This window comes from Oncorhynchus nerka, linkage group LG4 (assembly GCF_034236695.1).
Source record: "Oncorhynchus nerka isolate Pitt River linkage group LG4, Oner_Uvic_2.0, whole genome shotgun sequence".
NCBI classification, from domain to species: domain Eukaryota; kingdom Metazoa; phylum Chordata; class Actinopteri; order Salmoniformes; family Salmonidae; genus Oncorhynchus; species Oncorhynchus nerka.
In genome coordinates this window covers 63,366,221-63,382,974 of record NC_088399.1, presented here as the reverse complement: position 1 = coordinate 63,382,974, position 16,754 = coordinate 63,366,221, and the positions used below count along the sequence as shown (strand labels likewise).

The window sequence follows — 16,754 nt, the reverse complement described above, 5'->3', positions numbered from 1 at the left end:
TTCTCTTCAAGCCCGCCTCCAACCCACCTGCCGAGGTGGTCCTCATGAGGGACGGGCGGGTGGTGGGCCACCGTGCCCAGCTCAACTCCCTCAAGCACCTCATCCTGGAGGATGTGGGGGAGGAGGACGAGGGCATGTACGTGATCAAGAACACCGAGGCGCCTGCCGATGTCAAACACATCCTCCTCCTCGTCAGGGGTACTGTTCTTCCAATCACTGTACAGTTAAATAATCTTCTGTCCGTTTAATTCTTCAAACTTTTCTTCTAACGTTGCAATCGACTTGTTTGTATCCTCCTACTTATCAGTGTTTATCCAATACATTCACTGTCTAAGATTGTATTTCTTAGACGCAGATATCGATCTAAATGAGAGTTCCTTGCATTTCTTTTGCCTGCAATCGATTACGATCACTGTTCTGATGCAAGTGCAACTGTATAGGAATAAAATACTCCCCCTGAGCCCAGAGTGACAGTACTGTGCTGTTGTGTGCTCCCTGGCAGATTGCGCGCTGGAGCAGGTGGTTAAGTACGGTGAGACATACCACATCCCGCTCAGCGACATCTTGGGCCCTATCACCCTGGAGTTCAGGCCCAGTCAAGCCCAGGCCAATCAGACCACCGAGCCACCGGCGGTGGTGCTGCTCAACCAGACTTCCATCCCCGCGGAAGAGTACAAGGGCCGTCTGAGTGTGTCCGAGAAAAGGGTGACTCTAAGCATGGTGCAGGGGACAGACGAAGGTAGCTTCACCGTACTGGACCGCGACGGGAGGGTCAGGAGGAGGTCATGCCTGAACGTGAAAGGTGAGAGGAGGAAGACCACAGTCCGAGAGGGAGTGGTCAATGTCAGAGATGGAAGGGAGATAATACTTGATCCAGCGGTTTTGAAATTGTGGTTAGTGGTGTGGCCAAAATATGGTAAACAAAGCTTGAAAGACACAGGCCAAGGTAAGAGCAAACACAACTATTTGACAACGTTGATCCTTTTTTGTCCCGCCCCTTTGTTCCAAAGAGCACCAGAATTTCGTCCACCTATCATATGGCAGTACTTTGAAGATCAACCTGTTTGTGGACCACACCAAAGTCAACCTCCTGTACACTCCAGACTGGGACCGGAAGGACCGGGTCATACTGGAGCAAGGAGAGCTGGTGGTGCCGTTAGACCCTTCACTGGACGGCAGGCTGACTGTAGAAGGCTCCATGTGCATTCTGGAGAGGGTCCGGTTCAGTGACATGGGGCTCTTCAGAGTGACAGACCTGTTGGGGTGCCCTGTGACCAACATCTACCTGAAGGTAGAAGGTAAACCGTGGGTTGTCAGAGAGGAGACTAGGGCTTTAGCATATGGATCCATGTATCACCCCTTTTAATGGTCTTTCCTTTCTCTTTCTTGTTATTGTCATCGATCGGACTGTCTATTTCACTCTATTGTTTTCATGTTGGAACTCTCCACATTCACCTCCTCCGTCATCCGTCTCTCCTCTTTTCTTGGTGTTCCTTTCCTCCTTTCTGCCTCCTTGTCTTCCCTTTCCTTCCTCCATCCTCCCTCTCTCTTTTAGCTTATAAGTTACCCACGCTGTATGTTGCAATCCTCTCCTTACTGGGCTTCCTGGTCCTCCTCTTGCTGGTGTGCCTGTTCTCCTGCCTGACCAGTGTGCACCGTCGGGCGGAGAAGGCGCGGCAAATTGCCCTCATCGCCCAGCAAGCTGGCAAGGGGGATGGAGACGCATTCGTCAAGGTGACTCACCCAAAACGCTTCCTCAACAGGGGTGAACACTTCAAGACACCACGATGCAACCCTTTTACTATAGTTAGGCAGCATCTGATTTATCAAACCTGTGTGCTATTCTCATGTCGAAACACCTACATTCATGAACAATTATCGGGCCATTGTCTCTTCAAGAGCGCAGTTTTCACGTTTTGGTTATTCATGAGTATTCTGGAACCATGTTACTCTGATTGTAAGCCTAATATCCTCGTAGAACATAGCACACTGCGACAATAGCTCAATATGATTCCAAAATGAAAATGCTATATTGCTATGACACAGGTCGCAGAATGCAAAGTGATTGTTAGAGAAATATTGGTGATGGGAACTCCTCTTAGAGGGATAGTGAGACATATTGGATTCCTTACCCTGTAAGCAGTCTATGTACAAGGTATGACGGCAACCCATGCTTTGGTTTAGTTTACCTGGCCGCTGTTTCAACTGCTAAACGTTTAGCATTAGTGGCACGACACCAATGCAAGTCAATGCGAACAACATGAATATATGTCCAAATCATCCTAAAGTATCTTAAAATTGGTTTTGCGACTCTGTGTAGTTACTTAGAGATGATTTGGACATGACAATGTTGACGTTGTTCCCATTGACTTGCATTGGATTTGTGCCACAAATGCTAAAAAGTTGAACAAAGCTAAAGCATGCGTTGCTGTCATACCTTGTCCATAGACTGCTTACAAGCGTAAGGAAAATATGGTCAAAGAAAGATGTCAGTGGACATCTAACTGTATTTGTGAGTGTTTGTGTGCACCTTTGTCTGTCCCACTCTCTTTTCCTTAGAGTGCATTCCTGTGTTCGTCTTTTAGTCTCAGATATAAAGCTTTAACTACACTTCAGGTCCTAATTTACGTTTGTTAATTCGCTGGAATTCACCATGGAACAAAACCTGCCAGCCCAATGTCGGATTCCTGGATGTGTGGCGCTTTGAATCACACAAAATGAGATCATCCACATATCATTAGTCATCACTCTCTCCACACGGCAGATTCCATCACGGTGGCCATTTCAAGTGTTTTGTCTGCAGCCCACAATGTTGCCGTTGTCACACAATGAGATCACACATATATCATCGCTCGCTCCATATCGCAGAATCCATCAGTGGCAACTTGAAGTGTTTTGTACATTTGCAGCCCACAATGTTGCCATTGTCCCCCCCATCATCTTTATCTCAATCCTTATGTATTTGGTCCACCCAATAGATGTCAGCCTAATTACAAGTTTGGGGAAAATCGAGTTAACGATTTGCCTTTGGTTACGTTTCTCCCTCTTAAAGGAGCCTCAGACGGAGCCTCTGCTTGGTGAGAGAACTGTGTTCTGGCTTCATTCCGTAGTGTTAAGTGGATGAATCTGTATTGGTGTTTGTACTAACGCTCTGGGGATGGTCATAGCGTCACTATGCTGTGTGGGCCTCCTACCACCGTCAGTGATTATTTGTCTGTGCCATCCATTCCTCACCCCTCCCTCCTTTCGCCAAATCTCCAAGCTGACAAATAACTGCAGTTACTCATTCATGATAATTCATGATAACTGCAGGCATAGCCTCAGTGCAAATAAGCATACAGATGCAGCCGTCCAATACGATTCAGCTATTCTCAAGCACACATGCACATATGTTGTTGTTCGGGGGGGGGGGGGGGGCAGAGTTACAAGGTAAACATGTATTTATGTGTATGTGTGAGTATGTGCTGATTTGTGTGTGTGTGAATCTACTGTGCGTCTGTCTAAGATCGGGGCAGTGGCGATTAACATATCAATTGGCTTGGTGATACTGGACTAGATCTACCACTTGTTTTCTTGATTATATGCAGTGGTACATGCAGTGGTACATATGTCCACCTAGTTAGTGGCACACTTACAGTAGATTACATGCAGAGTATACAGACATAATGTGGGTTTAGGCTGTATAATACACTGGATTAAGTTGCCACCCGGACTAAGATTATCACAGCTGTACAGTACGGCATTATAGCAATTAGTGTTCTCTAGTAACGGAATACTGTGGAGATGAGTTCATAGACATGAATTAGTGCATCAAATAACTACTGTACTGTACATCGAGCAAGAGCATTAGGCATTATGACATCATGTAGTTTAAGAGTACACACTGGGTGGGTTCTCTGGACACAGATTACTCCTGGTCTAAAACACATGCTCAACGGTGAATCTCTGTTGAGGATGCTTTTTAGTCCAGTTACAGGCTTAATCTGGGTTCGGGAAGCCGGGCCAATTCAAGTACTGTAGTAATTATTCAAAGTATGCGACACTGTACGTCCAAGTAAGATTGTATTCTTGATTGCCAAAAATTTAGGGGAACTCTATTGCTTAATCAGCTACTAGCCCAACAGACGTTTGTGTCAAAGCTGTGCCATTTCTGTTTGTTTCTATTTGTCTGTGTCTACGTGTGTGTCTGTGTAATTTCTGTACACCTGATGCTATACATTTTTGTGTTTGAAAGTGGTGTACCGTAGATAACTTACATGTATATATTGTGACATGATGTGAGGGGCCTCAACTGTTCTAATTCCCCTGTAAGGTGTTTGCTCTGGAGGCTTAGACGACACTATCAATATGCAGCGAGGCTTCATGTCCCACTTCATTATGGATTTCTGGAGACTAGGTCGACAAAAACCTGGACAGCCTGTCTGATTGCCTTTGCGCTCCCCACAGCAGTTTCCGGAGCGTTTCCAACATAAAAATCGATTGATCTACCTCATCTCTCGCTCTCTCCTGACATACACACTAGAATGCGATTCCTTGTCCCTCAAGAACGATGGCTCCCCGAAGCCTGCTCCTCTAAACCTCCAGGGTGTTCTTTTCACACCAACAACTCCAGTCGCTCAACTTGTCACTCTATATATATACACACACCTTACGATCTTATACATCGATATAAGAGCTTAATGTGCAGTACATGTACATTTTTTTCCCGCCAACTCCTGTTTACCCGTATGTGTTTTTTATGACGCGCAGTATACATGATGAAGTGAAGTGTGATTGCTACTGTAATGTGCTTGCCGTTGGTTTCCTGCTAAAATACGACCCTCTTGTGCTGTTGTTGGTAGGTTGTTCAAGAGGCCTATACGCGGTTCGCTGAGGAGTCCACTTTGACGTCTACGTGGGACAACAGCAATGCCACAGAAAGCACGGAGGTCACTATTAAGGTAAGCAGGGCTCAGGGAAACATTATGGGGTGGGAAGTTGCCTACCGGTGCGCGTGTTGAGTTGCAACAGAAAAACAGGTTCCACCATTACAATTGCAAATGTTTTAAATAAAGACAGAAATAAACAGAAATACCTCATGTTTCCATAAAAGGCTGAAAATAACCTCCATGCCAACGACATTTGCAGAAACATCATGAATCATTCATGTTCTTTTTTTTTGCTGACCCTTACTTTACACACCCCTCCCCCCACACGACTTTCCTTCCACAGGGTCTGGAGGTATCTAAAGCAGGCCGCTACCACACTCTCTCCTCTGACAAGAACTTCCTGGAGATGAGCGACTCGGGGGTAGAGTTCAACTCCTCCGGCCTCCCGTTAGACAGCGAATACGAGACGGACGTGCCCCAGACCTTCACCTCCCACAAGCTGCTCCTCAACAACTCTGACAGCGTGGCAGCCACTGTCATCCCAGAGGGAGATCGAAGCGCCAACCGGAACCCCGACTCGGCCATGAGCCCCAGCCTCGTGACCCAGGCCCGCTCTGAGGCCGACGCCCCTGAAGAAGACCTGATGGGTGACAGCACGCCAGAAATGACATCCAGGGGCGCCGAGCTGGCTGGAGGACTTAAGGCAGCCGACAGTGTTGCTGAGCCTGGCGATTAAGCAAGCAGCCCATTGATTCCCAGTGCCACCGCAGAGAACACCATCACCTGAGAGCACCTGCATTGTATTCCTAAAAGTCAGACACAAACCACCGGACACCCTAACAATCTTTACTCTTCAGCCTCAATTACTCCCCCACTCACACAGACACAACCCAAATCCCGATCACTGCTTCTTTTTTTTTAACCTAAAGCTACAAAAAAAATACTTGGTGTAAAAATAGCCAGTCTAAATGCACTAGCCTTTCTAAAGAGGAAAAATATAAGAACTTAGCTCATTAGAACACATGAATTCAGTGCATACAGGAAATGCATGTGTAACGGAGTTAAGAACGTACCGTACCGTAAGCTCACTCCATAGCTAGGTTGAAATGTCGCGGATGGAGCCATCCAATTGACACCTTCTGGGTGGCTCAACCCGTTGGAATGTTGTCAAGGAGGGCGGTCACGTGTGTTGTGAAGCAGAGGATCACTGGTTCGAGCCCAGTATGTGGCAGTTGGACTGTGGAGGAAGCTAAGCTGTTAACAGCACACTGACCCCCGTTACACAAGTTTTTAAATTAGACTTAAAGCTAGAATGTATCCTTAGCTGGCCCAAGAGGGAATTGATAGTACTAATTACTGATAGTACTAAGTATTAAAAACCACAGACTCAGAGATAATATCTAAGATAACTTGGTGGACTAAGGGAAAACGCAAGATTAAAATGTCCAAAAGGAATGAGTGCACACTGATATCAAAGTAAAAAAAGTTTTAAATAATCCTGTAAAAATGTATCCCAGATTTCCTATAATGACAAAAATGATAACATTTCTGACAGAGCTACAACATATTTAATCCATCTTTCTTAATAGCATTGAATGTCCCTACCACTGATACTGTATGTGGGGCCATATACATAGGAGCAAAATGTATGACATAGGCCCAGGGTAATAGACCAACTTAATTTTACAAATAAAATTGTAATACTAGACTAACAAAACCAATAAAGACAACTTTATTTTCAAAAAAATCTTGGTAAATAACGCTTCTGACAACCACAAGCCCATAGTTTCTGACATAGGTCTATACCGCTACAATTTCATTACATAACAGAAATTACAGGCAAGGCAGAAGGCCTTGGCACCAACTCTCAGCATATAGCCTCTATAGAACACCAGAGTTGGAGAGCTAATTCTTGATAACTGATACAAGCCTCGTAGATTGAATAACACCATGCTATGCAAGAAAGCTTGTAGTGTCCCTGGGCATGTAACAAGGTGTCCAAATCTCTGCCACTTTTGATGACATCATCCAGTAAAACACAGGTTTTAAACATCCCTTAGCTTGCAACGCAAATGACCCGGAACTAATACAACAGCAACTTAACATCACGCCATTTTGAACCCATCTACATAAGGGCATGTTTCTCATTACTGCAGAAAAAACCTTGAAACAGGGACTTCTGGTTGGAAGGGACCTAAACATTTAGATTGTTGCCCTTTAATAAAGACACACTCAGGAGTGATAAAATGATGACCTATTGACAATGAATGACCTGCATGATGTCACCCTTCCTTCTTTTTGTATCCAATTGGTAGTTACAGTCTTGTCTCATCGCTGCAACTCCCATATGGACTTGGGAGAGGCGAAGGTCGAGAGCACGTCCTCCAAAACACAACCCAACAGCACTGCTTCTTGACACAATGCCCACTTAACCCATAAGCCAGCCACAACAATGTGTTGGAGGAAACACCTGGCGATCGTGTCAGAGAGCACTGCGCCTGGCCCGCCACAGGAGTTGCTAGAGCGCGATGGGACAAGGACATCCCTGCCCGCCAAACCCTCCCCTAACATGGACGATGCTGGGCCAATTGTGTGCTGCCCCATGGGTCTCTGGCCGGCTGCGACAGAGCCTGGACTCGAACCCAGAATCTCTAGTGGCACAGCTAGCACTGCGATGCAGTACCTTAGACCACTGCACCACTCGGGAAGCCCCCTTTTTTCATTCCTATTTTGCCTGACTCCACGGCCCAAAATGAACTAAGTGCTGAATTGATAAATGCTAGCGATTAAGCCAACTTTCCTGACATACTGAAAACACATCGCTTACTGAGATTGGCGCGCCAACAAAGCCAGCAAAGTTATTACGATTCAATGAACTTGCCGCTGCATTCATCAAAGTCTTTATGGGAGAAGGTTTGCACATTTCCTTTCAACACATTAGGTACTGTCAGATTCATTTATTTGAACCAAACATCCCACCCAGAATCTCAATTCAGTACAACATTTTTTCAAACGCATTGTATTTCAGATGGGTGAGGATGCACGACTAGATTATAAGAAAGCGGTAAAGTCCCAATGCAAAACAGAACATGATTCTTAATCCAACATCGTGGTTGCTGAACTGTTGAAATGTCAAGATTATTGTATTAAGTCCTATGAGAATTGTACTGTAAAATAGGCCTAATATCCCGGATCTATTCAATGTATTCAGTCTGAACAGCAAAAACGCAGAACCGTTCAGATAACATCAGTGAGAGATGTCCGTCTGTCCATTTGCTGCAAATATATATTGCAAAGTCATCCACCATCCATTTGCTTCAGTAACACTATATTAATACACCCATTACAACATCTGACAAACCATTCCACTAAGGATTCCCATTGGTTTCAACTCTAGTCCAATCAGGTTCGGCATATTATTAACGAGGGCATTCTGTATGTCAATAATTGGTGTGTGTACACATGATCATGTTAAAAAGGTCAAAACAAAGGGAATGAAGGGGTGTAACAGTCCCAGGAATTTTGGGACGCGGCATAGTTGTTGTTGGGGGACAGCGTCTGCTAGCAATATCGCTACCTCGTGTTGTGACCGATTTAGGATGTCAGTGAGTGGAACTCAACTGAGTAAGGCAGACATGATTGGTGTCTGAAAGAAAAAGCACAAATATAACATGAGAAACAGTTAAAAGTATAACAAAAATGTTCAAAATGGATTTAATTGCAGCTGTTGTAAATAACACTACCGACAAAATATAAAGTATGATTCTACGTTCCTTTTTTTGGTTGAAAATGAAGGTTAAATTGTTTTTAAATCAACATGAGAATGTCGGACAGCGTAAATAAATATCTTACGTGTAAATTCATCATATATGATGTAGCTACTTGATCGTTGCTATTCTATCGGCTATTTATATTGGTTTTGTAGAATATAATTTATTTATAGATTTGTTTTCAATTGGTGTTTCACTTGCACTAATTGTTTAGAATTGATGACAACTTTGACTAAAGACAATGTAAAAGCCACCTTTAAAGCTATCCCTTTCATATCAGGTAACAAGCTACTGAATCCATGGTCTGATGAGGTACATTTGACCCATTCCTATTTTAACTAATTAAAGGGGGATTGATTTTTAATTGAATCTTGAGCAATATCTGCGCTTTAGCACCGAAAAACAAAGATATATATATCTAAAAATCTTACCTTACAAATCTTACCCAAAGCTCACTTTCAAGCACTCTTGTATATAGCCGAGATATATTGCATGTGTATAGCCAATACTGTTTCTTACTGCAAAGTTATGCAAGATTTTATATCCCTGAGTTGGGTCATTTATCCTTTCACTAAGTTCACAGTAGTTATACTGATATACGTAATGTAGGAGATGCCTTAGACTGAGTGATCGAGGAGACATAATAGCAGTAAAATGCCGATTTTTCTGTCTCTCGTTCTCTTCTCTCTTTTCCATCACACATCATCTACCTAGAGTATCACACGATAGTATCGGCACCTCAGAATGTTTTTTAGAAAATGCTAGACATGCTTGAACATTTCATAAGAACTCTTAGTATCACGACTACTTTAACTGATATTACACTTTTTTCTTCTTATGCAGATAACTGCTGTCAGCTATAGTGTACCCAAAAACTACTGCTGCATGTTGAGCCGTAGGTTGCCTGTGAGACAGCAGGAATACTGCCATATTTAAATTGCAACGTAAATACTATCTTTTTGGTGTCTGTTCATGCAGTCAAAGAGGTATTCTCATTGTCAATATTACTATGGCTCAGACTGGAATAATGTACACGTCGCCCGCAAAAGCCATTACAAAATCACCTCTGCAATTTTCACAATGATTCTATTTCCTTAATATTGATGTCAGCCAACATGGTATGTAAAACAAATGGTCAACCAGAGTTGAGAGTAAGTCTGGAGTGACTTTATGCTATATACAGGTAGAAAACGTGGGATTTCGGCAACAAAGTATGACCATTCATTACAAAGTAATTCATTATTAGTAGTATTTAGTATTCAGCAATCTATGTCCATTTGATCTACTTCAGGGTTGAGTTCACAAGGCCGAAGTCCATAGCTGAATTCAGCTGAATGGTATACCTGGCAAGTTTATTTCAGGTACCTTGGCGGGAAAAGATGTCAGATGTAATCAGGAAAACTGCTTCTGAAAATGAAATGATGCGTGCTAACCGTGGTTATTATGATTGCATTTTATTGTTTTGTTTCATTTAAAATGAATTACTTTCCAAACTTGCCTGTTAGGTTTAAGTCCAGAATTCATACTGTTGGCTCTCTCGCTATATTATCGTTGACTTTTATAATACTTCGCTATCACGTACGAACAACTATGCCCTTGTGTGCTAGAATAAACCATTTCGAAAATGTTATACTTTTGGCATCATGCACAGCATTTTTAGGAATATTTTTTTTCTTCTGTAATGAATGAGCAATGTCCATTAAAGGATTTGGAAGAGACAGATGGAAAAGGATGCCATAATTGTGTCTTGTGTCAGTGCCATGCCTGCAATAATATTCGTCCAATATAATGAAAATACTGAGCTGAGGTAAACTCGCTAGGGAACATTCTTAGCGTAGGAGGGTTGGGCAAGTCATTTCCATAATGAAGTCAAATTCAGGAAGTGAATCCAGTTTCCTCCTGTAATGTGTAGACCCAGGGCCTACTGGAGGTGTGTCTACAGATTGTTACACAAGATGATGTGATATAACCAACGATTGTTGGTGTCCATTGCTGAATGTTATAAGCTTGCCTGTACAAAACTTCACCAACAATCTTTCTACTAACCTGCATTTGGTGATACTCTTCTTTGTTCTCGATTCAGGAAAACAGTTTATAAAGGAAAACTTTATAAAATGTCTGTATCCAGTTGCAGGTGGTTCTACAAACATAGTAAATATATGTTTTGTATGGAGTGAGATATGCTTACTGCATGCATCTGTTTTAGTCACCCGGTCACCTACTTCTACATGTGGCCATGTCTCATGTATAACAAATTGTTTTCCAGAATCACGAACAAAGGGAGTTGCAGATTAGATGCAAAGTCTATGGCACTGTTTGGTATAAGGCAAACCTGTTAAGTTCAGTAATGGACACCAACAACCTTTGGTTATATCACATCATCTGGTGTAGTAGGCCTACAACCTGTTGCTACTGCAGGTGCAGCTGAGTTTCATTTAAAACTGCCACAGCTGTGAGTGACAGAGCAGAGGCGGGCGGAAATGGCGTGAATCAAGCGCAAGGAAGCCTGGATGGCGCGCCAAATTTCAAAGGACTTCCTGGGGGGAAAAAACGCGAAAATCTCCGTTCAGCAAACAACGACGTTTAAATTGGACATAAATTATCAAAATACTAAAGTATATAGACAGTTTGAAACAATCGGCGGCGTTAGCATCATATTTAGACAGTGGATAAGAGTTCAAGTGCGCCAGATTCGAGCCACTTTTGTGGAGGTATGACTTTCAATGTGGATTACAGGAACTATCCGGCTGTCTACGCCTTGATTGTGAAATGCTTTTTCCCAAGTAGTGTATTTTGACATCTTAATATGATGCGCTTAATATGATGCGGTGTAACGATGGTTTAGTTTGTTGACATTTGCATAGTAATTTTGGCAAAAACTATTCGTTGTAATTTAACTAGTTACCTAACAAAAGTGATTCACTTGTTGTCCACTGCTTTGTCCCTGTGCCATTTCACCACACGAGCCTTGTGCTACACTAGCAAATCAGCAGCACTGTCAGGCATACAGTAACGTTAGCTATTAGCTACATGCAGTTTGTTCGTTTTTCGTAGAACAATGTGCATCATATTGGTGAACGCTCATAACGGCAAGGTCGTACCTACAATTCAACTACATGTAAACGTCTATTTTGATGCATTTTTAAAATTTATACAACTTTTCTGAGGTGCAGCTATGGGCAACTTTGATGGGGGCCACAATCTGAACTCATCATGAGAGGCCACAGTGATCAGGGCCTGGCCGTAGCCTTTCTGCAATTCTGACAGACATCATAAGAGAAACTGCTGATGCACAACCACATTTCGAATTGCATCGGTGTCTTCTAACTGTCAACGGTAAGCTGAGATCCCGATTTGAGTTCCTAAAATATATTTTTGGAAGTGTGTGTGTGTATTCGTTTTTGGAAATTGATCTGTGGGCCTACAAAAGGGGGCCCAGGGCTGCCAGATAGGGCAACAGACCTCACAACACAATAGTTAGGTGTCAATATCATATGTATTGTGATTCAATGTTCCAAACATATTGCTCACTATATGTCTTCTGCAGAGAGCATGAGAAAATTGGCTTTGATCAGTCGGGGAAATAAGTTCTGAAAATAGGTTCACGTTTAAAAAGATGGAGAACAAGCTATAGGATAAAAAAAAATATTGTACCAGAGTTTTGGCACAGGTACAGCCGACTAACGCTAGCTAACACTAGCTAGCAAAAGGTAGATGTACAAATCGATACTTGTAGTCAAAGTATCCAAAGTCCAAAGTAGTAACTATCTACTTTTTTGCTCCCCATCACTAGGCAATAGGATGCTAAATTGCCATCAATCCATAGATTGTCACTTGTTAAATATGAAATGGTCATAACTTGTTTATATTGCTAATATAATCAATGAACTATCTATGGTGTAGACAGGTTGAGTGAGTCATGGGCATGCTGTCTTACAAACGTTCCCTCTTCTGTCTTTTCAGATTGAACCACCTCAAGCTTCTAGCTCCCAGCCTTTTACCTGTCAATGTATGAATGAGTTATTCTTAGTCAAATGTACACGGCCTTACAACTGATATTACTCAGCAAATAACCGTGCAGGTTCTAGATTGTATACGATATGTTTGACTGTTAAAACGAGAGTTTTAATGTTTAATCTGTTCAAATTCATTCAACACCACATACTAAGAGCCAAGCTTTTACCAGCATTACAGACAGCTTTTGTTTGTTAACACGTTCACTGACTTAAGTGCTATTTAAGCAATGGAAAGCTCTATGTAAGAAAGTAGCTGTTACTGACTGGGGTGGGGATCGGTGAGTCGTGGCCATGCTGTCCGGCGTTCAGCCGTGTTTCCAGCTGCTGAGAATCGGCTCGTCCTCTACGGATTCAGCCCGGGACCTGTACACGTTCCGGCCTGCGCTGACCCACTCCGTGTTCCGGCTGGGCCGTGAGCCAGAGCTGTGTGACGTCACACTGGACTCGACGTCTGTGTCTCGGATCCACGCCGAGCTGCATGCTGAGAGGGAAGCGGAGGGAGCAGCCGAGGTGGGCTGGAAGGTGCAGATAAAGGATCGGAGCAGCCATAGTGAGTTCCATCACACATGATTACAGTACACCGTTCTTCGAAGAATCACCACCAGAGACAAACTGTGATGTAGTCTGATATGTCTGTCATTCTATCTTTGGGAGGGATTTAATATTTATTTGGTTAATTTTCTTGTAACATATTCTAGAACTACACACACTTGTGTTTAGTTTCCTTAGGTCTCATTCAATTCTTCTACTAACTAGCCTTTCATCTGAGCTTTCTTCTCCACCTTCCCATGCCAGGTACCTGGGTGAATGAGGTCCAGCTGCAGCCAGGTGTCCAATGGGAGCTCTCAGATGGTGACACGCTCACCTTCGGTGGCCAATCAGAGAGAGGGAGCCCAGAGTTCTACTTCCTCTTCCAGAAGGTTAGCGTGCGGCCGTTGGACTTCGACGCCATCACCATCCCAAAGGCCGGCACCTTCTCCTCCGACCTGAAGAACCGAATCAGAACGAGCCTGGACCGCAAGGCGGTGGCCAACTTGGATCTCAACAGGGCGACCGTCATTCTGAATTCCATCGGAAGCCTGAGCAAGATGACTGGGACTCCTTGGACGTTTAAGAGGAGGTGTGACGGCAATATCACAGACGCAAGCTCCACCTTCTTTCCTTTTACATCCTTGGTCCCGCCCTCCACCCCTCCTCCCTTTCCACCCACTACCTCTGTGGTCTCATCCAAGTCACTCCCGCCCTCATCCAAGAGCAGGCGCAAGTCAGCCCACACAGTCCTTCTGGAGGATGACAGCTTGGATGAGCCCGGGAACCACCGACGAGTGAAAGACGGACCGAGTGGGACGAAGAGAAGGCGCCTCTACAAGTCCGAATCGGAGGGTTTCCACGCTCATTTACCCAAAACGGACCAGGATGTACGACGCCAGTTTGAACTGAAACGCGTGCCTGTGCCCAAACCGGTCGCAAACTGTCACCCCATCGTCGCTAACGGCAAACTCAACCATGTTTCCTTCAACATCAGTCAGAGGCGGGAGATTGACCCAAACAATCAAAGAACTGGCCCAAATGTGAACGTCTCTGTGTTTCGCCAGCAGAATATTTTTTCGCCGCCATCCTCTGGGCGGGGAAGGCAACGGGCTCACAGCGCCCCAGTTTACTCCCCTGTGGTGGTGGGAGGAAAGACTTACACCCTGGGGTCTCCATCCTTGAGGATCTGCAAAGAGGATGGAGGACGGGCAGGGCAGTTTGCCAGATTTCACATCACCTCTGGGTAAGAATGCCCTCGTGTGACGGCATCCAAACTACAGTGACTACTACTACTTTGCTCTATCATATATGACTATTTCTCATTGCACATTTTTCCTTCTCTGGAAACGAATACGCTCCGTTCTCCACTTCACATCCTCAAATATGTATTTTTTTGTGATGTATAGTGAATACGTTGAAAGTCGAATGTGACACTCACACCTCGCTCTTCTCCCTCCCTCCCAGCAAGCGGCGGGGCAGACCAAGGAAGCACCCTCCTCCGCGGCCCTCCCTTCCCCCTCCTTCCTCTTCGTCTTCCTCCTCCTCGTCGTCCTCTTCGAGCTCCTCCTCGTCGTCCTCCGAAGACGAGGTGGAGGGAGTGTCCCAGGGGGTGGAGCCGTGTGCCGCGCCTCGCTGCCGCCTGCCCCAGCAGGACACGGTGCAGTGGGTCCAGTGTGACGACTGCGACGCCTGGTACCACCTGGACTGCCTGCACCGCGACCGCAAGAACCTCCTGCTGGACCCCAACGCAGACTTCCACTGTGGCTGCCGCTGATACAGCAGGAGTGGGTCACAGACCCCTACACCAGAGTACACTTAATGCCTTAATCATACCACAATGAATTATGGGGGGGGTACATTTTATTCTTGTATAATGGGGATTGTATGATCAAAATAGATGTACAGTGTTCGTGGAGGTAAAAAAAAACACAAAAGTTGCGACTGAGGCTCTTATGAACAGTAGGATGGGTCTCGTACCTTATGGTTAGAGGCTGCTCTTAACTGACATTTTGCAAAGTGCTCATCTAAGCTCGCTCTGATGCTGAGCAACGGTTTGAGGAATTACAATGAAAGCGTGTACTTGGGTTAGCTGGTAGTAACCCCGGGGACTGATGAACTGAACTATTTTAGCCGCACACAGGCTACTCTGGTGAACAGTACAAGTCTCGAAACGAGTTGGCTGACAGTGACGGGCTGCAGGTTTTCTAACTTCCTGTACGAATCACTTTCATATTGGGTTGTGAATAAACCCTGGCTAAATGAAGGTGGTATTGGGAGAATTCGCCAAATTCTTATCTGCCGTAACAATGCGCATCGCAAGACTCATCACACAATGGGATCTCCTTGAGCTTGATTCTATCCCGTGCGGTAAAGATGTCCACTCAAAAAAAGATGAGCGTGGGTTTTCTGCGTTCATTCTCTGTTGTGTTGACGCCGACTTTATTTTGTTCTTCTGTCTGATGACTTCGATTCATATATCTAACGAAGTATCGGTCCAAAACACGACGAGATTTCAGCTGTGGAGCAGGGACTGCCAAGACCTCCTGCGGGGTTTTGTTCCCTCCCTACTATAGCTCACCAGTTGCTCCTTCGGGATCTTGATTGGCTGAACCAGGAGTAAAAGCCGGCTCTCCAGGAAGGAGGGTTTGCTACACCTGATGTATGGTCACAAAAGACTTCACGCCGTCTTCACTTTGATTATAAGATCATCTCGCGGGAGAGCGTTACAGTTTGGATGTTTTCTCTTCAAAGTTATTAGGGAAGAAATAAAATATATTTTAAAATGTGTTGGGAGTATATTTTCCAACCTGTAGTTCACAAGTCCGTCTGTTCGCAGTGAGTCGCATTGAGAAAGTATAACGCACACCTGTTGTGGCTATTGAATTACCAGGTACGCGGTAAAAAGAAAAACGGTGCTAAATTGAAAAGGAACTTCAGCACACTGGTGATCTTGACGCAGCAGCTTCACGGATTGAATTGATCTTCTGCGGAGCATCAAGATCACCAGTGTGAGCTTCTTTTCAATTCACCATGATATTACCAATGACTCGTACTTCGGCCCTCTGGGGGTACATATCCATCGAGTTATGGCTCTGGGTTGTGAGTCGTGGTAACACTCTCTGTCCTTTCTAATAGCTTTTCATCCAGATTTTCTTTCACCAATTGGAGTACGTCTCCTCTCGGGTTAGTGAGGTGTGCCCTGGTTAACGTGATACCAAGTCAGATCTCGGCAGACTGCCTCAGACGGCCAGGGGAATAGATTATAGAGCTGCCCGACTCTCAAGGGAGAGTAGAACATTGTCTGTGTTTCCATGGCAACGCCTTTTTCGGCCAGCCACAGCAACAGGCAGTGTTAAATTCTGGGAACCTTGGAGGCGATTGGAAATGAGATGGTAGGGAGGGGGGAAATCTATTTGACTCGGATAATTGTAGTCTGAGGGAAAATGCAGTACTGTTATCGGGAGGGTGGTAACGAGAACATGGAGCTGAAAAGCTATTTCACATTGTTATTGTTCGTTACCAGCAGAGGGCTGTCTTGCTCTTTTAAGTGAACTCTATGGCTTTTTGAC

General features: G+C 44.5%; 2 protein-coding genes across 2 annotated transcripts; both read left to right on the top strand.

Moving 5' to 3' along the window:
- The first annotated feature begins 1,432 nt into the window (after positions 1-1,432).
- Positions 1,433-10,351, top strand: LOC115128372 (uncharacterized). The gene is made up of 4 exons (XM_065018123.1): positions 1,433-1,469; positions 1,556-1,734; positions 4,842-4,940; positions 5,212-10,351. The coding sequence occupies exons 1-4, from the start codon at positions 1,433-1,435 to the stop codon at positions 5,602-5,604; spliced, it is 708 nt and encodes a 235-aa protein (XP_064874195.1). The 3' UTR covers positions 5,605-10,351.
- Positions 10,352-11,120: 769 nt separating this feature from the next.
- LOC115128371 (transcription factor 19-like) lies at positions 11,121-15,971 on the top strand. Its single transcript, XM_029658173.2, has 5 exons — positions 11,121-11,349; positions 11,812-11,974; positions 12,602-13,204; positions 13,450-14,428; positions 14,650-15,971. The coding sequence occupies exons 3-5, from the start codon at positions 12,946-12,948 to the stop codon at positions 14,957-14,959; spliced, it is 1,548 nt and encodes a 515-aa protein (XP_029514033.1). The 5' UTR covers positions 11,121-11,349; positions 11,812-11,974; positions 12,602-12,945; the 3' UTR covers positions 14,960-15,971.
- The last annotated feature ends 783 nt before the right edge of the window (positions 15,972-16,754 follow it).

Bases quoted from the DNA above. Each gene is read 5' to 3' on its own strand.
- LOC115128371 (XM_029658173.2), top strand. From the start codon at position 12,946: ATGCTGTCCGGCGTTCAGCCGTGTTTCCAGCTGCTGAGAATCGGCTCG. The intron at 13,205-13,449 runs GTGAGTTCCATC...TTCCCATGCCAG, and splicing joins AAAGGATCGGAGCAGCCATA to GTACCTGGGTGAATGAGGTC. The intron at 14,429-14,649 runs GTAAGAATGCCC...CCTCCCTCCCAG, and splicing joins AGATTTCACATCACCTCTGG to CAAGCGGCGGGGCAGACCAA.
- LOC115128372 (XM_065018123.1), top strand. From the start codon at position 1,433: ATGTTGGAACTCTCCACATTCACCTCCTCCGTCATCC. The intron at 1,735-4,841 runs GTGACTCACCCA...TGTTGTTGGTAG, and splicing joins ATGGAGACGCATTCGTCAAG to GTTGTTCAAGAGGCCTATAC. The intron at 4,941-5,211 runs GTAAGCAGGGCT...TTCCTTCCACAG, and splicing joins GCACGGAGGTCACTATTAAG to GGTCTGGAGGTATCTAAAGC.